Source organism: Ambystoma mexicanum, chromosome 11 (assembly GCF_040938575.1).
Source record: "Ambystoma mexicanum isolate Mex_15411 chromosome 11, UKY_AmexF1_1, whole genome shotgun sequence".
NCBI classification, from domain to species: domain Eukaryota; kingdom Metazoa; phylum Chordata; class Amphibia; order Caudata; family Ambystomatidae; genus Ambystoma; species Ambystoma mexicanum.
The window spans coordinates 401,151,565-401,179,240 of record NC_090934.1 but is presented as its reverse complement, the minus strand read 5'-3'; the positions used below and the strand labels follow the sequence as shown (position 1 = coordinate 401,179,240).

Below are 27,676 nucleotides of genomic sequence, written 5' to 3'. Positions count from 1 at the left end.
TAGTGCTGTCTCTGTTCCTCTCAAGGGTCTGAAACCTACTTGTGCCTGGTCCAGTAGATGATTTTCAACGTGCTCCAGTAGTTGTTCATAGATGTAGGTTTATAATAGATTTGCCGGGTATGGGATGTTTGAGATTGGTCTGTAGTTTGAGGGGGCTTCCACATCGCCTGTTGTGTTCTTGAGCAGAGGCTTCATGTAGGCCGTTTTGAATGCTCTTGGTACTCTCCCTACTGTAAGTGAATGACTGAAGAGGTTTAAGTATTATTTGGATGGTGTGTCCTGTATGAGGATGGATTTATACATGTCTGGGGGCAGGGTTCGATTGGGGGATGGATTATGGCTGGAAACGAGTGCAAAACAGTTTGAGTCAAGAGACTAACAAGAAGGATAGGTTTTACTTTTGGCCTTTGTTTAGACATGGGATACGCATTTACCAGGCCCAGCCATAATCCTGCTATCTGGTCATAAGATGGCGACAGCTGGAAAATTGTGTGATTACCTCGGTATATGATAGCAGTGCCTGGTAAATGCCTATCTAACACAATACACCAGATAAAGCGGTTGGCTTTGTTAATGTTGGTTTTAAAAAGACTTCACGGCAAGGAACCAATATAAATCAAGTGGCTGAAGGCACACTTAGTTAAGAGATTTCTATTACACTAGTAGCACATTTACAAATGCAATTAAGGAATTAACTCGCAGAAGAATGCCTATAAATAGCACCGCAGGTCAAAGTTAGGTGTTACTGCTTGATACTGCTAGCTCAAAGATATCCTAGGAGAATGTGTTTAGGGTGGTAAGAGGCAGATAGGTGGTGGGAATGGCCACAGCTATTAGAATAGACATGATCAATCAATGGGTAGGTCAATAACCAAAACACCCACAAGCCTCGTGTCCCTTTAAGATGTCATTTCTCTCCTAGCTTTACTCCAATGCAATAGTTTTGGAATATACTAAAAACAAAAGGTGAAACAGAGAAACACCGCTGAGCGAGGCAGGAGACTTGGAGGATGACGAATCATGCTAATCGGAAAAGTTTGGACAGTGTTGAACAGCACCGCAAGGAGCATGAGTAGGGCCCAAGTACACAAGGAACAATGCTGAACAGGAGAGCACAAGGTCAGCTTGATGTTTCTGAAGCAAGGTGGATGAGATGCACTGAAAGGGAGCCCAAGATTCAGTGGGACAGTGCTAAGCACGCATGCAGGGATGGGAAGACAACCTTCAAAACAGGGGAATCAGGTTGCTTAACAGGAGTGTATGACGAAGAAAGGATAGTGCCTGGCATGTGAAGTAGTCCTTACCGAGGGCAGCTTTTGGAGAGGTACTCAGGCCATCAATGCTGGGTCCTTGTTCAGGCTCTGTGAACAGAAGAAACAGTAAAACCACATATAATTGACCGGTATAGCCTGTATTAAGCTATTATGAAGCAGCTTTAGATAATGTGAATGGTCCGCTCCTTTGGCAGAAGCTCCATAACTGGGGTACTCCGGATGGATTGCTGAAGAGGACAGTGGCTCTATATAATAACACTTATGTTGCTGTCTGGCTCGACACAAAAAGGTTGCCTATCTTACCCAAACGGTCTTAAACAGGGTTGAAAGTGGGTCACTCACCCAATTTATTTAATCTATATCTCCCAGGCACATTGAATATACTCAACACACTGTATGCCTCACCACTGCGATTGGACAGTGTAATAGCTGTGGTACGCAGATGATATAGTGCTGCTTGAATCCGCAAAGTCAGTCTTACAACTACTGCTAAATGCCTATGATGGATGATCTACATGTTTTAACAGTACATTTTGCAAAAACAAAAATCATGGCTTTTTTAAACATCTCTTTGTTACAATTGGATTATTAATCATACCAATATAGAAATTGTTACACAGTATCCTTACCCTGATACATCATTATTGACCACCAACTAACCCGGAAACCTCATACAATTATTAAAAAGTAAATGCATGTAATTGAAGACAGTATTGAAAAAACAACTTGAGCAGTACGGAGGCTACAGCTTGAGACCACTAAAGGAAATCTAGAACGTTAAATTAACTGCAGGTGTGTTGTACAGCTATGAGATTTGGTCTGTAAAAGACAGCGGCCATTTATAGATTAGAGAGAAAATGTCTAAAAAGGTTGATTGACATGCCTAAGCAGCTTGTCGATGGAATGTATAATAGAGTTGTGGCTGAGATCAATGTAGTCTAGAGTGTTCCAGTAAATCCACCTATCGTATTCTGAATTCAAATTGACACACACCGTCAGACTAAGAAACTACATTAAGGAATTATTAACCCAATTGCATGACAAATTAAAGTATTTTTCCTACTTTGGCCACACACTGCTCTATAAATAACAAATTAGTGTCTATGCATGAGATGAATATATACAAAGCCTCTATTAGTTAAATCAAATGTTCATTGAGGGCTGAATTCATTGTATTAGATTTCAACCAAAACATGATAAATTTAAGTACCAGATCTCTTGCTTGAAACTACTTACCGCTTATGCCTGAACTGGAGACGATTCCAAAATAGGCAAATGCGGAAGTGCCTGAAAGTGGCTGTTAAGCTGTGTGGTATGCCGTTTCCAGTACTTGTGAATCCTGAGACCTCACCGTGAATCTTGGAAGTTTTCCTGCAGTACACTTTACAGCCGACTTATAGACTGCCGCATACAGAAATGGACACTAGTTTAGTCTGTACTCCTGGTCTATTACCGTGGCTACATGCTTTATTTTATCCATTTATATTTAACAGGCACTTGTTTGTGTGGCTGCTCCCCTAACCCTCGTGAAGACTACTTACACAGCCGTGCGCACTGCGGAAGTGCCTGAAAGTGGCTGTTAGCTGTTCGCTGCTCGGAGTGAGGTCGACAGTGCCTGGTGCACAATTTTTGATTTATGGTATTGTGCTCCCACTCGTATTGCAGTGCAGGTACTTGTGCAAGTCCTGGTGTGAATACCACTGTGTAATTGAGTGGTGAAGAGGAGAAAGAAAGCGTAGCTACAGTGAGGTTTGAACTCACAAGCTACTTTACACCTTGACCGCGTAAGCTGCGAGTCCGGTTGTAGCGGTCACAGCGGGCGCTGTATTTCCACTCTGCATTTCCATTTTATTCCTACTTTGTATTATTCCTTTTTCATAGGTTGCAGTCGCGTCTGTATGGACCATCTTAGAAACGGTTGAATTGCATTGGTTTTGAGAGTATTGAGGGTGTGTATTTATTTCCCTCGCATTTATTTGCAGAGTCAGAATTGTCCATGATATTAGTGAGGCCTGTGACGTTGATTACCGTGTCTTAGACGCTTTTGACATCCCACTTATTGTATCATGGAGGTATCTAGCCCCTTGCACCAACAGGACGGCAGCACGCCACTTGAACATGGTAATGAAGAGGATAAGCCAAAGCGGCATTGCCGTCTTGTTTGCCCAACAAAAACAAATTCTCAACCAGAAAAACAAGTTAACACACGAAACATGACCAATTACTTTCAGAAAGTTCCAAAACAGGAAGTTCCGACACTTTACCCTGTTGACATTGATGATGCTGCCTTGGTAGTGACAAATGAGCTTTAGGGTTCGCTAAATTGCCTGGGCTCTAACCTAGTCAATCCTCTTCTCTTACCTGCTAATGTGTCAGAGCCGGATATTTATTGTACGGTGAAGAGACCAGTGAGCTGCAACATTTGTAGACCTGTGCTCCTCACCAAGAGCTTGTATGTCAGTAGATACTTTACCCATACAAAAGAACACAGGGTATCTGATGCATATCTTCCCCCTGAAACAGTCGAATCCCACACAGGCTCCTGCCCAAGCAACCACACCGACAACGAGTTCACAAATCCATGCTCCCCTACCATGTGCAATTAGCCTGCTCGCCACCTCCAACTTCATTTGAGTATTGGTGATGCGGACATCGAATTCATTGGGCCCCTCATTAGATAGCTCTGTTCCCCTATTGAGTGTTCCAGCTCCTCTCAGGTCTCCATCAAACCAAATCAGAATTTAACCCCGACTCTGCAAATGGTAGAGTAGGAATTATAGATGAAGACATTATACAAAGTGACTGTCTTCCCATCCTTCATGGTCCTCTGGTCACCCTCCCCTGTTCCCCCCCCCCACCCTCCTCCAGTTCAAGCCTGGAAAGAGGCTTTGAGTCACCCCCTGTTGCCACCACAAGCAGTGTGGCTCTAGGCTCCAATATTCCCCACTGTATTACCCCCCGCAATAATAGTAATGCAAGCACTAGTAGTATGACTTCTGATTAAATGTTTTTAGCTTTCGAGCTCTTACTCATTACATAGATGGATAAGTGAAAAATTCAATAATAAAATAGACCTGCAATCACTAGTACTACACAAGAGCATTAACCGAGGAAGGAAGCATGTACAAGATCAATGTACCAATACTGAGTCATCTGTATTCTGTTCACCTGCTAAAACAAAGACATTAAGCTCATCTAGTAATATAAACATAGCCAAACGGTAAAAGAAAGTTGTTTCGCAAGCTTTGATGCATGCCAAACGATTACGGATCAGCCAGAAAGCTAGTGCAGCGATACCTGTTCCTGCTATTGTAACCCAAGATGACACTGTGGTTTCTAGTTCTATCCGATTCCACTGGTCCCCCCACTGTCCTCTGCAGGAAACTGCAAGTATGTAGCATCTGATGATGGGATAGCTTCTAGCCCCTTACCCAAACCAATTAAAGGCGTGATCTTGGGTAATCGGTATGAAGGGCGGCCTGACCAAACGAGTCTCACTGATTTGTGGGCACCAAGGAGAGGTAAGGATGCTGTACCAGCTGCCACCAAAACTAAGGCGAATGCAAATCCGAAAGGGGCGGATATGCTTAATGTACTCCAGCTGCAAGCTATTCCTACAAATGGACTTGCCCCCCTCTAAATCACGCTGCAGTCCTGAGTCTGTTTCATAACATTGCCCCACTATGCGTTCTACTGTCTGAAGATAGCGTACTGGTTGATCAAGTTGATCACAGTTTAACCAACATCTCCAACATTTGGGTCTGACTCCTTGTTGGATTACGCTACTTTATACCAAGATGCCATTTTTAAAATGGGTTAGCAAAGTTCTATTGTTCAGATTTCTAATACTAAGTCACAGAATGTTGGAACTGCTGGTCCACCCAATACCATTTTAAGAACACCACGATTAGATAAGATACCTCATCCAAGTAGGGTAAAAGGCCAGAGTATCTTATATCATTCCTGATGTCAATAAAAATGCAGTAGGATTTGCCAACCTAGGTCTACACCTGATGCAATGGTACAACTTCCTCTTATTAATTTGGCAGCTCCCATTGCACTGGGTGCTCCTATCTGCCCCCAACCATTACCCCCAAAACCAGCCACCAATGATGTAGAGATTGGATACTGGCAATGGTTCCCTGCGATTTTTACAACCCATTTTGTCCAGATGTCACAGTGACCTTCAGATCATGATGTTCTGGAATATCCACGGATTTGTCCACATATTCAGTGATGGTGGATTGGTAGCCCATTTAAATAACATCTCGATCATCGCACTATAGGAGACATGGCTCTGTGAACCAGTCTAATTTGATGGGCGTGCAACCATCCATAAAGTGGCGCTTAAAGGCCCTAAAGGCTGTCCAAGAGGAGGACCGATGATCTTGGTGGCCTCACCTTGGTCTATGTGGAAATTCACAGCTCAGTATCAACTGTGCTAGCAGCTGACCTGTGCCTTCGAGTGAGTGGTCTAGTACTGATAAATGTGTATGATCGTCCTAATAATAGAGCCACCAATGCAAATGTGGCAGCAGTCAGTACCATATAGAAATGTTATCACATATTAGTCCCACTCATACTAGTAGGTGATTTCAATGCCTTGATTGACCTCACTAGTCTATCCCCACTGTGAGAATCCCTCCTCAGAGCAGAGCACTGCTTATAGTGCAGCCAGCCGCCATGGGGAAAAAGTGGGTGTCACTATTGGATAAGTACGGTATGATGCGCCTGAAGGAATGTTGCCTGGTGACGCCTCCATGGCTTACACCTGTGTAAGTGGTAAATCGGCTTCTACCCTCGATTACATGTTTGTAAATACACTGGGCTTGCAATTTGTTAAAGACAAGGCAATTCTCCTATGTGCAGAAAGTGATCACCTCCCCCTTTGTCTCCTGTTGACACCCCTTACCAGCTGCAAATTGCAAAACACAAAAGCTACTGAAAGTGAAATAACCACAAATCAGCAGGGTAATAGAATCCAATGGAATGAATCCAAAATTGAAAAAGCAACCATAATTACGCTTATGCTGTCATCAGCCTTCAATGGACTTAATGAACTAGCATCCAATTATCATTGCGAAGCTATAGTACCAGCTTTCGCTAGGATGGTTCGCCAGATTAAAGATTCTTTGATGGAGCATCGCACATACAAAAGCGCTGCTGCGAGATCCAATAGGAAAATGGATAAACGGGTGCCATACGACCCTGTTATAGCAACGGCAAAATGCGATTTAAGAAAATCCATAAGTAACTTTCTCTTATCACATTAGGCCTCCTTCACTCAGTGAAGTTAGTTGCCACATCAGAAGTCTCAAACAGAGATATTGTAAATGGCTGTCTGATTATCAATACATGTGCAATCTGAACAAATGGAAAGATTGCTCAGTCAGCATTACAAAAAGATAACATTCGATTTTGGTCAGTCCTGCATGGTTCTCAACCACGCAGACTCTTAACCATCGGAGCCACTGAACCTGACTGGAGGATGTACATCGCAAAGACGCTTGGGGTAAACGAGCCCGATGATGCCCCATCATCTCTTCCTGATGTAGTCTGGAATTGCAAGTCATCCATAAATGATATCGCCAACATTATCAGGCACTTTAATAACTAGCGGGCCGTGTGCCCTGATGGCATTTGCAATTCCCTGGTAAAAACTGAACCTGACAAGTGGGCTGCTTGCTTACACTTACTCTTTTCAAAGACATCTTGCCTGTGCACAAAAAAGAACCTGGTGTCTAATTAGCGCATGCTTGCAATGCTGGACGTGCCGTCAAAGATATTTGCTAAGGTGCTTTTAACTGAATTGAATTATTGGATAAGTATTAACAAGATACTGCCCCCTAATCAGATGGGCTTCATAAAAATATCCAATACTGGCCACAACTTGTAGATACTAGTCTCATCGAATGAATATGCGTGGATGCGCAGAAACACAATGGTCTATGCTGCCTTTATAGATTTCCAAGCTGCTTTTAATTCGGTCCTTAGAGGCAGACTTTGGAAAAAAACTTATATCATGGAGCATTCCTTTGGGGCTACTGAAAATGTTGACGCTACTATACACTGATACAACTGTTCGGATTAGGTAAGATGCAGAAGGCAGCCTATCCGCCCGTATATCGACTCAACGAGGTGTCAAACAGCGGAGTACAGTTGCTGCCTCCCTCTTCAACCTCTACCTCTCTGATTTGGGTCTTGCATTCACTGGTTTTACAATATGCCTTGTAAAGATGGGTCGGCATTTCACCAGCTGGTTGGCTTATGCCGGCTATTTAGTCTTGAAAGACCATACACCCAGAGGATTACAAAGCATGGTGAACGAGCTAGGCAAATATGCAGAAGCTAATGGGTTAGCCATCAACTTCGAGAAAAGTAAAACAATGCAATTTGCTCCTAAAGCTCTTAAGAACCATAATCTTGCTTGCTCTCTGAATGGGGTGTATCTAGAGAATATCACTTGTTATAATTATTTCGGCGTCCACCTACAAAATAATCTGAATTGGGACATTCATTGGCAAGACATCAAAGTAAAATGTAACAAAACAGTCAACGTGATTAGGCATTTTGTCGGGAAACAATCTGGAATGTCTATTGATACCATCTTGCTGTTGTACCACACGAAAGTTAGATCGATAATGTTCTATGGAATTGAAATTTGGGGTGGCACATATGGGACCATACTAAGAAGGTATGCAGCAGTCCTTTTGCATAGGCTCCTAGGTTTGCCACTGTCACTTCCAGTTGAGTACCTGTACCTTGAATTCGAATTAGGTGGAATCACTTTTGATGCTACCGTGAAATCCATTTTGTTTTGTGATAAATTGTTAAAATCAGAGTCTGACACTATGATAGGTGCATTTGTAAAGGCATTTTGTGAAATTGAAACTTTAGGGATGATGCTCAGGCTTTGCTTAAAATGGCAAGAAGGATGCTGTGGTATGTTGCCCAATGAGGCTGTGTATGTGATAAAGACCAGACTTAAAACAAAACTACTGCAGCATAGTAAAGAACAGTATCTTGTCAACTTACTGTCTGGTAATCATAACACTGATTTTTGTGAGTATCTCTCTTGCCATGACACCAAACCTTCATATATAGCAGCATTTCCTAATAGTGTGATTGCCAAGCAATATTTGGGAATTACATTTAACGTAAGCATTGCACTTATGACTCGAGGTGCTCAGTTAGGAATTCCCCGCCATGCGTGCTATTGCAATCTCTGCGGTACTGACGAACTGAAAACACTCAAACATTTACTAGTTGGTTGAGAACGTCTTGTTGGGCTACGATCAAGCTATTAGAAGGCATATAATAACAGTATTAACTTGGATGATCTCACTTTAACATGGGCTGCTTTTTTACATTCTACTGAAGTGTGTGGAAATTATGAGCAGTGTAGCCTAATAAATATGTTATTCGTTGTTCTGAACATATCCTTTTAACTTGTACATTCTTATTCTCTTTTTATAGGTTTTAGTGTTACCCATATAAATGAATGTTTCATTGTGATTGAAATAGTTTTTACCCAACAGATACTTTTAAGATTATCATGAATTTCATATTCAACTTAGTGATTGATTTTAAACGGTGATATTGTGTATTGTAATGTTGTTTGTATGTTCTCTATGTTGTGTATGAAAAGCCATTTGGCATATTTTGAATATTAATAATTCAATAATAAATTAATAAATAAAATAGGCATGGCTTGATTATTTATTGCTGAAATTGGCGAGGAGCGGATTTGCAGATTATGTACCAGTATTGGTTCAGTGGAAACAAAAAAACATCTATTAGATTGTACGTCGGATCGAGCCGAGTCATCGTTATATGAATCTTGATGCAACAAGTAATTTATGGTATAGGTTGATGAAGGGGGAAGATCCATCACTTATAATAAAAATGTGGTGTAAAATAAGGAAAACAAGCTGTTCCCGGCGTAACATATGCCTTTCTAGCATATCTTGAAGGTCAATATTGGTCGGTAATTCATAGTCACTTGTGCCCCCTTCTTAAATATCGCAATTACCACTGATCGCTTCCAGGAAGGGGCCCTAGGTCCCTGTGACTTATTAATGGTAATTGAAAAGGCCACACGTATCAGATAGAATGAGAGGTATGAACAGTATCTAAGTTCTAACGATCACAAGGGCCTCTATGATGCGTCTTTCTAGACGCGCAGTTGTCAAGCTTGTTCCATTGAAGAGTCCCTGTGATGGCATAAGATTGCGTAGTAGCATAATTACAGGTCCTGTCTGCTACCCATTTGGTGGCAGCAGTATAGAAAATCTACATTTGCCTGTTTGGCCACAGCTCAATATTCAACTTTAAAGGAGTGTGGTTTTAGGGCCAAAATCCATCCTTGGACACAGGGGTTGGTGTCCGTGTGTCTTGCCATGCAGACTAATGGGGTGTGACCTGTAATAAGTTTAAACTGTGAGTCAGTTGGATAATAAATATCATGAGCTGAATACGGCCGATTGGATAATTAAACATTCCAACTTGACCAATGAATAGTTCTTTTCCTGGGAAAACAGTTTCCTACTGATGAACATTACAGGCTTTTCTTCTACCTCCTGCACTTGTGATAATACTACCCCAAGACCAACAGATGAAGCATCAAGGATTAATTATTTAGAGAAGTCAGACAGGCGAGTACTGGGTTTTTGCAAAGAGCATCCTTCAAATGGTCTAAGACCTTTTAAGAGCTTGCAAACAATTTGATGGTGTCTGGGTGGCTTTTACCAAGTTTGTTGGTTAAGGACCCAGCTTTCTCTGAGAAATTCAGTATAAACCTCTGATAGGAGCCTACTATGCTAAAGAACGCCAAGACATATTTTTTGTAATGGACAATGGTGCTTTCTCTACAGCAGACAGCTGCAGACAGGTTCAGCATCACCAATAAACAAGGCTCATTTGAATCAGTTTAATGGAGACGATCATCCACAATTTGCTGCATAGCGCTTTCTGTGCTGCAGAAAGTACAAAACCTACAATGATAATCCAGTTATAGATAAGCATCAATGTGAGTGTCTAATTGAAGGGAAGCCCTTTTTTCCAAAGGTTTACCCAAAAAGGGAACATTAATGACCAGGCAATTAGTTATGAACATTGTCAGGATCCAAGAATGGCTTCTTCTAGTCCAGTCTTTAAAAGTAAGGGATGGACATATAATAAAAAAATATTAATAAACGCACTTATAAGTCCAAGGGATTCAACCAGTATTTTCTTACTAAAGAAGGTAGCTATGGCATTGTCAGCATAACAGGTTGGTGTTAGTGAAGTTAATATTTTTCTACAGCTTAAGGAGAAACCAATTTGAAATAATGCCAAGAAAAGCAGGTTCTGGGTTGACAAATTAGTAATGGATCATGAGCTTTAGCCAAAAAGGAAGATTTTAGGAATATCACTTATTGAAAAAAAAAGGAAACGTTAGCACATTTCTCAGTTGATAAGTCACATGGTGAGAAGACACTAGGGTGAGCACAGTGTTCAATGGTTCTATAGAAGTTTATTTACTGCATATGAAATATGCTGCACATAGAAAAAAACTTTACTCCCATAATACGATTCCTCCTCTTAATACAAGCTTGAAATAAAGTGGTCTCCTCCGATCTCAATACCAATTATGTTTGAGTTGTTCAATCTTCTTATTTAGCCTAGGATCATTAGAATACCACAAATGCGCCTTAACTCAAAGTTTCCGAAAAATGTATTGGGGCAAAAGCCAACGATTGAAAACTCAAAAAATCATCAGGATCTCTCAAGCCAAATAAAGGGCTCAGAGAAGCAGGTCCTTGCATTTTGAAACTTAGAAATGGACACTGAACAAAAATTATGTATTTTTTTTAAAAAACGTTTTAGTTGGCCATGATTGATAATGAAATGGTCAGAGCCAATCAACCTCAATCAGGACATGACAGTTAATCAACTTTTCTATATCTATAAATCAAGTCATGAATATTATCTAAGTGATGTGTCAAATCCATCACAAACTGATGTATTAGAAAAACCTAAAGCAAATCCTGAAATTTGTTAATGATGGCACAAATATTTCTGATTCTTGAAGGTTAAAATCACCAAGATAGATATTATTCTCATGGCCCAACACAGAATGGTGCAACATGTCAGAAAATACTTGTAAGAAATGTTGACTAGGCTGAGAAAGCATTCGACAGAGTAAATTGGGCTTTTAGATTTTACATTGGAGAAAATGAGGTTTGGTGATACATTTCGGAGAATGGTTCATTTTCTTCAGGGCTGTGTTTGGGTTAATGGTGAATTATCGGATCCTTTACTCTTACTAGGGGGACGAGGCAGGGGTGTCCCTTGTCGCCTTTTTTATTCAACATTGCTTTGGAGCCCTTAGTTGCAATAATAAGAAATGAGCAGAGAATTCGGGGACTGAAATTTGGGGCAAAAGAGGTGAAAGTGCTTTCTTATGCTGATGATATGGTACTAGTACTCTCGGATCCGGAGAGGGGTAGTGTCTTTCTTAGGGAAGTACTTGAGAGAATGGGTAAGTTCTCAGATTATAAAATAAACTGGGAAAAACTGAGGTGTTTCAACTCTCGACAGCTGTAAGGAGGGGTGACTTTGCAGATTGGAAATGTAGCTGGTCTGCAATGCATGTGAAATATTTGGGGATCTTCCTTACGAGTGATATAAAGAAAATGGTTAAATTTTTTTTTTTTTTTTAACTTCTTTTTATTGTTTTACAACATAAGAAAAAAGGGAAAGAACAAACAAAAAAACAAGAACGCATTCCCCATCTCTCCCTTCCCTCTCCCTCCCCCCACCCTCCCTCAAAGGCCGCCGCAGTATGTTCATATTCCGTCGCCTCCTCGGGCGTGGCTCTAACAGTTGTCGCATTTATGGCAGAGGGACCAGTCCCTCTGCAACCTCCCTCCTCTCATTGGGAGTGTCCCCTACTCTCGTCTATGCATATATATGTTGGCCTTCCCAAGTAGGATTTGCACTGTTCAGTGTCTGCGCAGGCCTCGGCCTGGCCTTCCTCTCCTCAGTCCTTCCTTTCTCTGAATTATGTGGTGCCTTCCGGCGTGGGCGGGCCAACGTCTTCGTTACCGGAGTTGCCCGGGTCGCTCGCGTCATCCCCGCTTCTGTTGCCGAGCAGGTCTTGTACTAAAGAGTTCCATGCCAATAATCTGGCCCCATTGTTACTCTCCCCCCTTTGAGTGGTTCTCGTCCAGACTGCCGTCTCTGCTATTGTCCATTTTTGTAGGTCGGCCCACCAGCCCTCCTTCGAGGGGCCTTCGCTCTTGTTCCATGCCATAAAGAAAATGGTTAAATTTAATGTGAATAAGTTGTTGGAAACCTTATGGAGAGATGTAAGGAAATGGTTGAGATTAGATTTGGGGATATGAGCAAAGATTAACACGATTAAGATGTTGCTTCTGCCAAAGGTTTTGTATGTTATGCAGTCTATACCTCTTGCATTCACTAAGACAACTTAAGGAGATTGATCCTGTTTTCTTGGATTTTCTCTGGGGTGAGCAAAAGGCCCCCAAGATTCCAAAGTTTATTTTACAGTGGGGCACTAAAGATGGGGGTTTTGGTTATCCGAATCTGGAAAAGTACTACAAGGGATTTATTTTGAAGGCGGCGGCCTTGTATGCCTTGGCAGAAACGAAAGAGCCAGTGTGGTTAACAATTGAGAGGGAGGCCTTGTTACAATTTCAATTGGATAATGTTTTTTTTCAATGTGGAAGCTACCAAGGGGTTCTGCTAAGCTACTAACTGTTAAACTTGCGAAAGACATGATGCTATGGTAGTTGTTTAATTTTGATGGGAATGCCTTTTTGAACTATAAGGCATCTGTTTGGAATAATCCTGCAATACAACTTGATAACAGGACATTGTGTTGGCGAAGTTGGATTTCGAGGGGGATTTTGTCATTAGGGATTAGATGCAGGATGGGCGTTTGAAAACTTTTCAGGAACTTCAGACCTTGTTCAAGCTAGAAAGGACAGAGATAAGTAGATATAAATATCTGGAATGTCTTTTGGTCAGTGTTTGGTATGTTATCCAAACCAGTAGAGCAAGAACCAGCAGGATGGAATGTGTTTTGTTTATCACCACAAAATGTTTCCACGTATTTAAAGCTTATGCCCGAGAATGATTCTTTTTTAGACTCATGGAATATTCTGAAACGAAAATGGGATTCAGATTTGGGCTGTGTTATTACTGATGAAGTCTGAAAAAATGTATGGTGTGCTGGACATAGTAGTAAAATGGGTCTTAAATTGCGATTAATCCATCAGAAAGTTTTGGGGAGATTATATTAGACTCCTGAGCGTATGTGCGCCTTATGATTGGTAACTGATGATTTGTGTTATGGATGTGGGAGGGAAAAAGGGAACTTACTTCATAAGTTGTGGAATTGTCCCAGGGTAATTACCTTCTGGTGTGAAGTCCTTGACAGAGTAGATTTGACCCTTTCCATTAAGTTTCCAAGAGGATTGTTACAGATCTTGCTTTTGACAAATACTGGTCGGTGTGTAACGGCTCGTTTATATGGTTCATGGATAAATAGAATTTTGGTAATTGCAGTGAAACGGATTTTGAAAGTTTGGAAGACGAGGAAAAAGTCAACGGTAGAAGAATGGATTAATGATGTAGTGATTTTATCTGATTTTGCATTAGTTATGTATAAGAGGAAGGGTAAGGAAGAAGCTTATTGGGTTCTATTGGAATCTTTTATTGACTTATATGGTAATAGTTCATTGCCTGTATGATCAGCAAGTCTAGGTGAATAAATATTTGTATTAGTGTTCATCTTGTCTGCTGTTAGTGAGTAGATGATTTGTCTAGTTTTGGGTGTATTGTTTTTGTTAAGTCTTGTTTTGTGTCAATATGTTGGGAATTTTGGATAATTTTTTATTGTATAGGATTTATTATTATTAGGAAATGTTTTATGACTTTTGTATAGAAGTTTCCTGAATTTTTTAGGAGTATTTCTTTATTTGATTACTTGGGGTATGGCGATTTTAATGGATGTATGTGTTCATATATGCTATATTTCATGTTGATTTTGGTTGTATTTTATCTTACATGTACTTGTTTGAATAAGAAAGTTAATTAAAAAAAAAAAATTAAAAAAGAAATGTTGACTAGGGCCCTGTTGTTGAGAGATAGGATGTACAATATTATCTTAACGCTCACTTAAAGAAAGTTTACAAGTGGGGAGACAATTTTAGCATTTGAGATTGTGTGCATTGCCGAAATTATTTAAGAATACAATTTACTCCTCCCTCCTACGTTTCCAACTCAGTCTTCATGGACCAGAGAGAAACCCTGCGGCACACATTCAACAGACATAACTAATAAGGGCCAAAACCATGTTTCTTTAAGGAAAATAAATAAATCAAGAGCTATATTCTGAATAGTTTCACTAATTTCTAAAGAGAAAGCCGACACACTGACAGTGCCGAAGAGGTGCTCTGGTGCTGAATATTTTGAGGGACCAAATGAAATCTGGGAAATGAAATGAGATTCCTTTTATTTCTTCTTCCAACACAACTGTAACTAGCAAACTAATTTTGTATGTGAACAAGGACCGGTCAAAATAAGAATATAACACACTATAACATCTGCCATACAAGTAATAGCAGGGGACAAAGTTTGCTCACAGGACACAACAGTCATAGGGAACTCATTAAATATGCAGTAGTTTAGTGTTAATCTGGCCATTTAGTCGTTTGTGGCCCGACACAAAACAATGAACACTCTGAAATACAGAAGGAAAGACTATTTTCAGCTACCCAGAAAACATTTAAGACTAGCGCCCAGTTGCCTCAGGGCTCGGCTTGCGCTCTACAAATAAATAAAATACAAAAACAAATACAGGTGCCACCTAGGAATGGTCCTTTAGGGCCCTTCTCCAGTGCATCATGAAATAGTAGGACAAGGAGTAATGCAAAGTTAAATCTCAAATCTTTAATAGTAACATGCTAATCAACGACAGGCATACAACACCGAAAACACTAAATCCCTATCATTTAGTAAGATCACAAATCAAGTAAAAGGTTGTTCGCTGTAGTGGCTATTGTATTCCTAGTCCACAGTCTGCTTTCCTTCATACTTCTGCAAAGTCAGCCGTGGTAAAAGGAACATTCTCAAGTATACTGCAGAGCAGAGAAACATTAGAAAGGAGAAAAAAAACACATGATGCATGCATAGGCATAGCCCACACAGAACCTGCATTACAGGCACATCTCTCACAACTGCTGGTCCTTATATCACTATGAGGTTCAATTGTACTCTTAGTAGCAGGCATGGGTAGGACTCAGACTACAATAGTCACTATGCTGAGTAACTTGCACTTACCCCTACATCCTTAAATGTAGGGATTTAAAAAGCACCCCAACAAACAGTGAGCCAGGAGGCAAAAATAGAGACAAATCCTGAAAAACAATGAATTATGTAATTCATCCAAATGTCACAGATGACCTGAAGTACACTCAGATTCCCAGAGATGTTTCAAGGGTTTTTATTGTAATTTTCTTCAGTTTGCTAAGGGCGATCCCTCTCTCTCTCATCCAGTTGTAGAAGTTCTGATCTTAGCCCAGCACTCCCTAATCGCTAGGTTAGTAGGCAAAGCGTGTTAACCCCTACTATCTAATCTCTAGATAGCTATACGTGAGATCCTGAAGTCAAACCGCCTCATCCATCTAAGGCTCTGTTAAGATAGATTTCTCAAATCAGCCCTTGGTGGGAAAATGTTTGTGAGGCCACCCCATTTAAGTAAAGTAGTAAGGCACTGAGAGGTTAGTAGAAACCCAATCACGGTAAGGTAGCCGAGCAGTCAAGCCTTAGTCTCAGGAAAAGTGTGAGCATGGTCTAGGGATACAATGAGTCCACACAGAATACCACCAATAATTCAGGTTAGACAGTAAGTATATAAAAATAAAGTTCTTTATTAGGCTTTTAATTACACACTAAGCATATACAAATCACAGCCAAGAATTGCCACACAAAACCTTATAAACATATATACACATTCGCCAATGAGTGAATATAGTTGCATATGAATTAGTTACCAGTGTTAAACAGGTGAGTAGTTGGATGCAAGGAAAATAGGTAAAACCAGTCAAAATAAGCACAAGTGCAGCATCCCTCAATCCAATGAAGTCCAACCCTAGGATGATATGGGGCCTTGTTCCTAAATGTCACAAGTTACAATATGATATATGATATGGCATTTATAACGTGCCTATACACAAGTGTTTCAAGGTGCGATGAGGCAAGGGAGGGGGAACAGAGGAAGACAGACAACATTCTTACTAGCCCAGGAGACATTGAGATCGCGCAAGTGCAGGGGGCGGGGGCCGTGCAGGGGGAAGGGGCGCAGCGACAGTGCAGTGCATAGGATAAACAGTAGATAAAGACAATAAATTAAAGTGGGGGCAGCTGGTGGCAAGTGCAAGTGCAGACATCAGGTGTCAAGTGCTGGTCGGGGGGCTGAAGGGATACAGAAACAGTCCCCGAGTGCAAGGGTTGCCAGGGAAGCAGTGCAGGTGTGCAACTGGCGGGTGCAAGCCTGGGCCTGAGATCAGAGGGTAAGCATTGCAGTTTCAGTATCAGCCAGGAGATCAGCAGGGGCGAGGAGGAGAGAAAGCGGAAGCAAAGAGGAAGGTTCTGAGGTGCTTGCGGAACCAGAGATGGTTCTCCTCAAGTTTCAGGGAGGCAAGGAGGCTGTTCCAGAGGGAGGCCCCAGCCAAAGAAAGGGATCTACCACCAACTCGTTTCTTGGAGAAGCGACTGACCCTGAGGGAATTGGAGGATGATGAGTGAAGAGCTTGAGAAGGAAGATATTTAGGAAGAGAGAGTTGAAGGTATTGAGGCCCTAGGCCCCAGAAGGCCTTGTGGAAAATGCAGAGGGTTTTGAACTGAATTCTTGTAGCCACTGGGAGCCAGTGCAAAGATTTCAGTCCAGGGGAGATACGATCCCTGGGCTTGAGGCCAAGGACAAGTTTCGCAGTTCTGTTCTGGATGAGCTGCAAAGGGCGAAGAGTAGACGAAGGAATATTTATAAAGAGGCTGGTGCAGTAATCCAGCCTAGAGAGAACCAAAGCTCTGGAGACACTGACCTTCTGGGGGAAGGAGAGGAAAGTAAAAATACCTCTGAGGAGGTGTAGCTGGTAGTGTGACATCTTAGAGACGTCAGAGATGTGAGGAGAGAAGGAGAGTGTGGCGTTGAAGATGACCCCAAGGTTTTTAGCCTTGCAGGTGGGAGCAGGAAAAGGGCCAAGATGGGCCGGCCAGAGAGCTACAGGAAATCACAGTAAAGTATTGGAGAACACAGGATTTTAGGAGACACGCAAACTAGGAGTCTAATCGGAAAAAGCAGTAAAACATGGTAGTAGTAGTAAACACAATGTATTTTGGTATAATAACCATAAAATGGACAAAGATAAAAAGACAAATCATCATCACAGTCACCATGAAATCCTGAATAATGGCCCTCTAGAACCCCACACAACAGTTCACCTAACAATATTGCTTAAATAGGTTTCAGAAGACACAATGTTTACATGGTCAAACAATCATAGCACACTTAAGATAAAAAAAGTTCTTCTAAGATGCCATGCTTTCCTTAAAAATGTCGATGGGCCCAAAAGCTACAAATATTCTTCCGTGCTTAAAAAGAAATCAAAAGCCTTGCCAATACACCCCCTGTATTGCAGATTTTTTGCATAAAGGCCAAAGAAATAAAACATTTCTTAGGTCTTCCAGCCCTGCTTGACAGAGTTTAACGACAGGGGTGTCACCAAATCCCCAATTGATTGTAACTATATCCAATGGCAACACACCTAATCTAGCCTTTAGATTCAAAATGATGGCCTCCTTATCTTCGATCGAGTTAAACTACTTCTCAACACTATAAAATTGGTTCAGCGCAAGATGCTTTGCCTTAATGCCAGTGGGCCCCATCAATGAGAACTTTGCTTTAGAGTACCAGTCCTTATATTTCTGCTTGATATGCTCTTTCAGGTTTGTAGTGTCTCGATTTACAAGAGTGGAAACAGGGGTAGTCCCAATGTTGTTTCTAAATCAACTACATAGCTGACCCAAGGAAGCATTCTTGTCCCATTTTGTGTAAGAACATACATAAACACGAATGTATAATTCATCAAGGAAGCCGCAGTAATTAATTATGAAGTACAGAAGGAGTTTCAACTTCGTCTCATAAGCGACACCATCCATTCCAAGCTCAAGCCTTAAGGAGATTGAGGATGTGGCCATTGGGAGGGAGAACATAATCTTCACATCGCCCACTTCCTTTTGCTCCAGCTTTCTGAGATCAGAATATCCCAGATCATGCCTTCAATATTTCCAGACTTTGCAGAGCTGCCTTTCTCCCCTCCGTGCCCCCCATATGGTTTCAGAAAATGCTGTGCTGTTGGCTGTCCCTCGTCTTGTTAAATTGAGTAAGGACCGATCAATATACTTACCCCATCAACCTTTTTCATAAAGACGGACCTCCCAGATGGTCATAAAAACATACCCGCTCAACCTCATTGCTTCCCAGGCGCATTGCGGATTTCTGCTGCATTTAGACCATACCAATAGCTTGATTTTTGGGAGGTTAATTTCAAGTCCCATACTCACAGATAAACATTTAACAGATTCAGTACGATTTGGATGCCTGTCCTTGTTTTACTAATCAATGGCATACACCTCTCGCACTTTATTCTGTTTTATCTGCAGATACACCACATTGTGCTCTTATCGATACCCAGCCTACTAGAACGCAGTAACCTAATACAGCTCTTGGAGTAACTGTATACTCCACGCCTAGCAATAACAGTCAGGTAGCTAAAGAACCCTCATCTAGCATTGTGCGGGAAGACCCACACAGTCCTTTCACCCTCCAATACCGACCATGGCAGGCACGCCCCATATACAGTCCCACTGCACCTCTCTCTCCTTAATACACGCTCTGTGATGCGCCATGGGGCTAAAGTCCAGGGCTTACTCATGGATAAAGCACCAGATGCTCGGATTGTTACTGAATCTTGGCTAAACGAAGCAACACCCACTAGTGCCACTCTTGCCCTCCCCACTTACTACTTGATCGCCCATGCTGATCGTTCAGGCGGCGTAGCTGTTTTCTTCAACATAAACCTTAACTTTCATGTCATTACACATGACGCCCCAGCTGTTGACCAAAATAAAAATGAATGAAAATACTTCCCTTACCATCCTTGCGATCTATCACCCTCCCAGAGATATGCCTTTGTTTGAGGAGCAGTTCATTAAGCTGCTCAATAACATCTCCAAACCGAACTCCCCTGTGATTGTTCATGGGGATTTTCAACCTCTGAGCCAATGACCCTCATGACAAACTCGCAGTATCTTTTCTTGAGGCTCTGGGCACCAATGGTTTCCCACAAACGGTCAGTGTGTCCACTCACATAGGTGGTCACACCTTGGATTGGATTCTCACCCACCACTTATCTGCCCATAACATCACAGTAGTACCATGCCCCTGGTCTAATCATCTTCCTGTATATAAGACCATCTCCCTCCCATCTGTCCCTCAAAGGCGCAATGCTGGACAAAGACTTCTTAAATCCACCGGGAAGACCAAAAACTTTACAGTTCGGACTGCATTGTTTCCAGGCTCCCCCACACTTTCCCCCGATTCCTTCTCTAACTCCGATGACTTTGCTAGCCATCTTACCACTACTATCAACGAGGCCATTACCAACCTTCCCCCCAAAAAACTTAGTTAAACCGGAAGCAAACAGAACCCCCTGGTTTAGCAAAGACATCCTGCACCGAAGACACATTAAGATCTGCTGAAAAGGAATGGCGAAAACACCCCTCCCTCCATGGTCTCCAATCATATAAAAATGCAGCCAAACTATTCAAAGCAGCAATCAAGGAGGCAAAATCAACAGTAGAATTGACTCAGCCAAATCACGCTCTACAGAGCTCTTTTGCTCTTTTGCTCTTTTCAATCCTTAAAGAAATTTGCGGAAAATAACACTTGTAAACCAGCACCTGCTAAAGAAGCTGCCTGGTGCAAATTTATTCATGAGGATTTTTCAAAAATCTCTGGCCATCAGCAAGCTATTCTAGCCAAACCACTCTCTTTCCCCACAGACACGAACGTGCCGCTCCCCCGCCCAATGCCCCTGCCAATAAAAACTCAATCTTTGGCTGGGGGGGGGCGTTGTTGCGCTCGGAGAAGATGGCTGCCTGATTGTGTGCCCCGTTCCGTGAGGCGTCTTCCTGCATTTAATTCCGCTTCGGTGCCCTTCCAAACCCTTGGCCAGCTACCTCATCCAACTGCTGGAAGCCCGGGGCGTGTGCTGCCCGAACGTGCCTCCCAGATCAGCCCTGCTGCGGAGATCCAGCGCTCTGAAATCGGGCCAGGAGCTGGCGCTGCTCCGCCCAGTCTCCTCGCTCCACAGCTGTGCCCCTGTGGCTCCGTGACCTGCTGTGGGGGAGGGGCGCTGTGCAGCGCGGCGCTGCCCTTTCCCCCACTCCTCGTGCGACTGCAACAGCCCGTTTGGCGACATCGGCCCCGTAACACGTGGGGGCCACCTCCGAACTCAGAGCGGTCTGCTCTGCCGCTGCCCCAGGGCGGCATGCTGTCTCCTGGTACCCTTGTAGGACAGGAGCGGGAGGTCCTTCGTCCAGAGGCCTGCTCGGGGGACATCCCAGCTCCTCACAACTGCGGCGAGTCTACTTGAGCCCCCGGTCACTCTGCCCACCCGCCCTGTAGTGGCGCCGGCTCTGACTCACACCGCCTCCCCCTATGAGAGCAGGAACGGCATCTGGGCCCTTATCTACTGGCATTTACGGCGACGAGCGCCGCGCTCTATCGCCCTTCAACTCTGCCAGACACCCTGGGCCCCACCCCCCAACGTAGCCTGGTCGACACTACTGGTGGGACACGGTCGGGCACAGACTCTGCTATCCTCTGTAGAAACACCAGCGTGGGGACCTCAGTGTGGTGCTACGCCTACTCTTTCCTGCGTCCACATACACCAGCTGATCTCCCGGGCCCCCAGGCCCTAACAAACTGCGGCCGGAGGTGCTCCACGTTGGTCTCTTCCACCGTGGCGTGCGCCAACTGGATCCCCTGCCCTACCTGGGTGTCCTGGGACTCACGGATCCCCGCATTGCCTGCTTTATCGCTGCCGGGCCCCGGTCGCCCTGCTTGCCTCTCAGCGACCCACATCTACTGTGCTGGGTGCCTTAGCCGCCCTACCATCCGACACGAGGAGTGGACTCCCCAATTCACTCAATTACAACAGTGCCCATATAGTCACTGCTTCCTCCACCTCGGTTGCGGTACACTGATCCCCCGGTCCTTGGCCCTCGCCCAGGATTATCAAGGCGATCTACACTGGTGGATTTACTCTCTAGCCACTTTGTGCCCTCACACTCCCGCTGGTCGGGGTGACCCCCCCGGTCCTCGATCCAGCAATCAACGGTGACCAGAAACCCTTCAACCTGCTACAGCACTGTATTCCACTTTGACACTGAGGTCTTCTGTGCGCCCATAACACCTCGAACAGCCTGTCTGACCCTCCTTTGTGGCCTATCCCCCCCCCCCCGACCTGCCCCGGCGCCCCCACCGCCCTCCTGGGCCCCTGGGCCTACCCTTCATCTGGCATCATGACCAAGGGAACTGGAAGGAAAGAAACAATGCTCGATCAACATGTTTACAAAGACCCCGGCGGGACCGATGGGGGAGGCGTCCGAACAGGGACCATCCAACTCGTCAACGTCAGACCCGGCAGACTCAAAAAATAATGGAATACATCCGGGAGGGGTTCACCACACTCCACAGCAAGCTTGACGTCATGAACGGCATTATATCATCCATCAAGTCCCATATAGAAAGGACCGACGGCCGGGTTGCTGAAATCGAGACACAAGTGAGTACCACTGAGGATAACGAGCTCCCTTGGGGCAGAGGTCTCTACACTCTCTGGCCGAGTCACTGAGGTTGAGGAAAAGAACGAGAACCTCGAATCTCGCTCGAGGCGTAACACCCTCCACATTATCAGAGTACCCGAAGATGGCATAAAGGAACCTATGGAGGACTATGTCGAGCGCATGCTATTACAATTGCTGGATTCTCCAAAGCTCTCCCCACAGCTTGCAATCGAGCGAGCCCATCATGCCCTCACGGCAAAACCCAGACCAGGCGCACCACCACAACCCATTATAGCTAGAGTCCTAAATTTCTGTGATCATGACGCCCTCCTCAGAGCGGCGAGAGCCAAGGAAGAACTCCTTCTGGGCGCTGCCAGGATCCACCTATATCCAGACTTCTCGGTGGCGGTCCAACGGGAACGCAAAACCTTCTTTGCGGTGAAGAGGAGGCTGCAAGATCTGCAGGTCAAATACGCCATGCTATACCCCGCCAAATTGAGAATTGAATACTCTAACCGGGTGTACTTTTTCACAGTCCCTGAGGAGGCCTCCAGATTCATCGATGAACACTTCCCTGGCTGAATCTCTTATGCAACACACATTGTTACTGCTATGTTCCTTAGCTGTTTGTTTGTAATATGGGACTCTTGATTTACTACAGTAATTCGTAGCTGTTGAATGAGTGTTGGTAGGGGCCGCTCTCCTAGTTGCCCACGACATGCACGCTCTGGTCCCTAGATTGGCCTCAAAGCCCCAGGGGAGCCCCTCGGATTCAACGTTGAACGCTTATCCAATTAGACTCCCCTTAGCAGCGTTCTTCCACCATTGGTATATTGCTCTGCAAATTATTGTTAAAAACAGTCACCTCTCTGTCGGGGACCTCATTCGCTACTGTAATGTCCTTTGACCGATTGTGTTCTGCATGGGACACTCTCTGGCTCCAGAAACGTGCAATCAACAAATTAATGTGTGGCCTCACAACCTGAGGGTGGACCTTCGGGACCATTGCTAAGCGCTTCGCTAGCCCAATTCCTCTCTCCAGCGTTCATCCACTACTACAATGTCCCTTTAACATGTGTTGTTAAACCCAGATACTGTCATGATCTGGTCGATTGAGAGGCTACTCCTCCCAAGCTTGAGCAAATACTTTTTTCTATTGTGCGGCCATGTCTCATCCACCCGGGTAGGGCCCTGCCCGGGTAGCGCCCGATACCATCACTAGGCACCATATTTATCCTTACATTGCCTTCCGGTCCGGAACATCGCCTCCAGGCCAGTTCACAGGCCCCCCAGGCGTTGATGCCATTGGTTTGGATTTGGTTGTTTGGGTATGGGGTTATCATTCCTCTGTTTGGGGGAGGGATGTGGAAGGGGGTGGGCAGGGTTGGGTTTTATGCTAAAAAAAGGCTTGGTATTCACAGGGGAGGTGGTGCATGGGGCAATATTGATCTGATGATGTTGCAGGTCTAGACATGCGGTGAACCGACCATGGGGGTTACCACCCTATTCACCCGCAATCTCTAATAAATACCCCTGATCTGCTAATTGAGGACACCTTGACATTCATGAGCTGGAATGTGCTTGGTCTGGGAAACTATGAAAATGAGACAACTACAGCTTCAGGCCGAACGCCACGGGGTCAAAATCCTGTTTCTGCAAGAAACGCACACCTGCACTGAGTATTGTGAAAAATATGCCAAAATGTGGGGCCCTCAAAGGTACTATACTAACTACTCCACCCAAAGCCGTGGAGTTATGACCCTAATTCATAGGAGCCTTAAGTTTAATTCCATAGCTACACAGATCGACCCCCAGGGGAGATATGTGCTACTCCATGGTATCCTACAAAACAAGGAGGTGGTTCTGTTAAATATCTATGGTCCCAACATCCGGAGTTCTATTTACACCTCACGTCCCTCCTTGACAGTTTCCCGCTGTTACCAATCCTCTAGGGAGGGGATTTTAACACAATATTTGATGTGGACCTGGACAGATCCGGCTCCAGACCCCGCCAACTTTCCAAGGCTGCCTACACTGCACGGTCATCTCTCCCCCACCTGGCCCTGGTGAAGCATGGATGCTTCTCTACCCAGACTCCCACTCCTTCGGTACACGACTCCTATTCCCGAATTGATTGATGGCTAGTGTCTGACATACTCATAAGGAATATATCTCGCCTAACAATCCTTCCCAGAACTCTCTCTGATCATTCACTGGTGACTATAACCCTGTGTTGGGACCCGGACCGCGACCGAACCAGACACTGGAGAATGAAACCTCACTCCCTCCTCGACCCGGTCTTCAGCTCTGAGTTGGAGACAGCAATCGAGGAGTTCTTCGAAATCAACACCAACACGTGTCCTCACAAGCCATCCTCTGGGAGTCCTTCAAAGCTTATATTCGAGGTATCGCCCTGTCCAAGGATAACAGCATCCTTAAAACAATTTGCAAAGATATTGCCGAGAGTGAAGCTACGCTGTCTGCACAGGAAGCCCAATGCTCCCTACATCAAACCCCTGAAATCCTAGCGTCAATCGGTACGGAACTTGACACCTTCCGCTCTCTTGCGGACCATGAACTGAGGATTCTGGACAGCCTGGGCCTTGCGAGGAAATACAGCGAGGGTGAACGCCCAAGCCGCCTCCTGGCCAGGCTCCTCCGCCGAGAGTTTGGCGCTCCACCCATCCCTGGAATAGAATGACCTGATGGAACCTTGGCCACGTCACCACAAGATATTAACTCCGAATTTCTCTCCTTCTACGAATTCCTATATGCCAATGCGGACAGCGTCTCGACATCGGAGATTGACTCCTATTTAGATAATCTCCCCCTCTCGATCCTTTCCCCTGAGACCATCGGCTCCCTTGAGAATCCATTCACACCAGAGGAATTTTCAGACGATATAGACTCACTCTCTTCCGGCAAATCTCCAGGATCAGACGGCATCCCTGTTGAACTCTACAAACACTTCAAATCACTCCTACTCCCTCGCTTAATGGCGCTTTGGGAAGAATCAGTGGGAACAGGTCAGTTCCCCCCTTCGCTCCGAGAAGCCACAATAACCGTCTTGCTAAAACCCTGTAAATCCCCACTCAATGTGGCTCCTACCGTCCACTTTCACTTAACGGTTACGTCAAGATCTACGCCAAATTACTAGCCCTACACCTTGCCCCTGCATGCCACACATTATTCACCCTGATCAAGCAGGATTTATTCTGGGACGCTCCACCTCCTAGAACTTGAGGCGCCTCTTCAACATTATAAGCAAGGTTAACCCAAATGTCCATGCGGTAGCAGCGACACTCGATACGCAAAAAGCTTTCAACTGTCACGTGGAAATATCTCTGGCGTGTTCTCAAAAAATGCAAATTCGGCCCCTGCTTCCTCTCCTGGGTCAGGCTGCTCTACTCCAACCCTGTAACCAGGGTCCGCACTGAGGACTGATGCTCCCCCCTCTTCCAAATCGCTAGGTGCACGAGACAGGGCTGCCCCTTCTACCCCTAGTCTTCGCTATAGCGATGGAGCCATTTGCGGACATGCTTTGCCAATGTCATTCACACGGAGGCTTGCGTACCGCTGGTTCCTCGGATATAGTGTCCCTATATGCCGATGATGCCCTCTTTATCCGTTCCCCCCCCCCCCTGACACCAATTTGGCCGCGATTTTGGAAGATATTGTACTCTTTGGTTGTGTTTCTGGTCTCAAAGTGAATTGTTCTAAATCCACCCTTTTCCCGCTCACTGCCGGCACACCACCCCCTTGACACCCTGGGATTCACATGGGCCCAGTCAAACTTTACCTACCTAGGCATTGTGGTGTCTCGTCACACTGAACGGGTTTGTGAAGAGAACTACCAAAAATACCTCACAAACCTTATAGCAAAGTCACTGGGCTGGCACAAACCTCCGATTTCACTTGCGGGCTGGATAGGGATACTGAAGATGGTAGTTTTAGTTTAGTTTAGTTTATTATTTGATAATGCGCTCCAAACCCAGGGGTAGCCGGACGCAGCAGTCACAAGAATACTTAAGCTTAGGTTACATACAGAGGATACATACAGAAGATGCATTACATGTGTTAACGTATTTACAATACAAATATACAAGAGATACAGGATGTGGGTCCCTCACATCACAAGGGGCAATGAGAGTCTATAGTCCAGTTTCAGAAGTATCAAGGTAATTATATGCAATGATTGATCCGGGCCTAGAGCAGAGGATCAGTTTGTTGGTCGTCATTGGTCCAGAGCCAGCTTTTCACATTACATCTAAATCTAGAGTAGGGTAGATTAGCTCTCAATGCAGTAGGGAGTGCATTCCAGGCACGGGCAGCTCTAACAGGGAAGCTTGCTCCACCTGCTTTTGTTAGTCTGAATCTGGGAGTTTCAAGTAGGAAGTGGTTAGAAGCTGTAGTGTGGTGAGTAGAGGATTTTCTGGTCAGTCTAGCCGAGATGTATGGGGGCGCAGTATTGTTCAGTCCTTTATGGGTGAGAGAAAGCGTCTTAAGGAGAACTCTGTCGCTGATTTTTAACCAATGATGGTCTTTCCTGATGTTGGATGTGTGTGCTCTGTGGGGTATGTCCAAGGCTGCTCTAAGAGCATTATTCTGCAGTATTTGCATTTTGTTTATGACAGTTTTACTGGCGCCTGCATATAAGGCGTTGCAGTAGTCCAATTTAGACATTACTAAGGCATTGGCTAGTGTGATACAATTGGTTTTGGAAAGGTAGGCTCTGCAGGCCCGGATTAATTTGCAGGTGTAGGCTGTGGAGGAAGCCAGGGAATTGACTTGTTTTTTGAGTGTTACGCTCACCTGGTTCCCACAGGGGCGTCGATCGGACCCGGATAGCTGCGGTCTCCCCCAACGTGATACGTAGTAAAGAGATGACAGTCTGGACTGGCCCGCCTAATCTTGTTTGCTGGACTCGTAGAAGTATTCTCCTGCAAGTGGAGAAAGAGATTTAGCCACCCGTGGACTTTAGTGATGGCCCCCTAACAGTTCTCCCCACTAATCACCTCCGATATCCCCTTTTGGTAACCTCACCTTATGTTTTTAAATGATGAGCTCTCCATCCTGCATGGCATGCAGGGGCGCATAGATACCAGTTACTTCACTGGGTTGTAGGTACTGGTGAGTTCCAGAGGAATATTGACTCCAGTGTCTATAAAGTTCAAAGAGTTCAATATGTCCGATGTTCACTCTTGTCCCATTCCCTCATTAGGTTGCAGCTGGGTCCAAAAGAATATTGCCAGGAGGCAGCTGATGGCGTTCAGGTAAGAGTCTGTATTACCAAACGCTGTCCGGTGAAAGTTGCAAGAGTTTAACTTTCTGTTTTATCTCCCTTTATAGGTGCAGCATAGGACGATGCAGCAAATTAAAGAATAATACCTCCGGTGGTTAAGCAGGTAAGCCTATGGTGGCAAAGAGATTGTCTTTGTCGGTTTTCTCGGCTCACCTTGTTATTCCTTTTGTTTTCCCCC

General features: G+C 44.4%; 1 protein-coding gene across 4 annotated transcripts in view; it reads right to left on the bottom strand.

Annotated features, from left to right (window-relative positions):
• Window positions 1–27,676, bottom strand: part of ARFGAP2 (ARF GTPase activating protein 2) — an 885,096-nt gene that overhangs the window by 639,019 nt on the left and 218,401 nt on the right. For all 4 annotated transcript variants that reach the window (XM_069623180.1, XM_069623182.1, XM_069623181.1 and 1 more), the window contains one exon: window positions 1,305–1,361. In XM_069623180.1, the coding sequence (XP_069479281.1) occupies window positions 1,305–1,361 (57 nt within the window). The remainder of the gene's footprint in view (window positions 1–1,304; window positions 1,362–27,676) is intronic.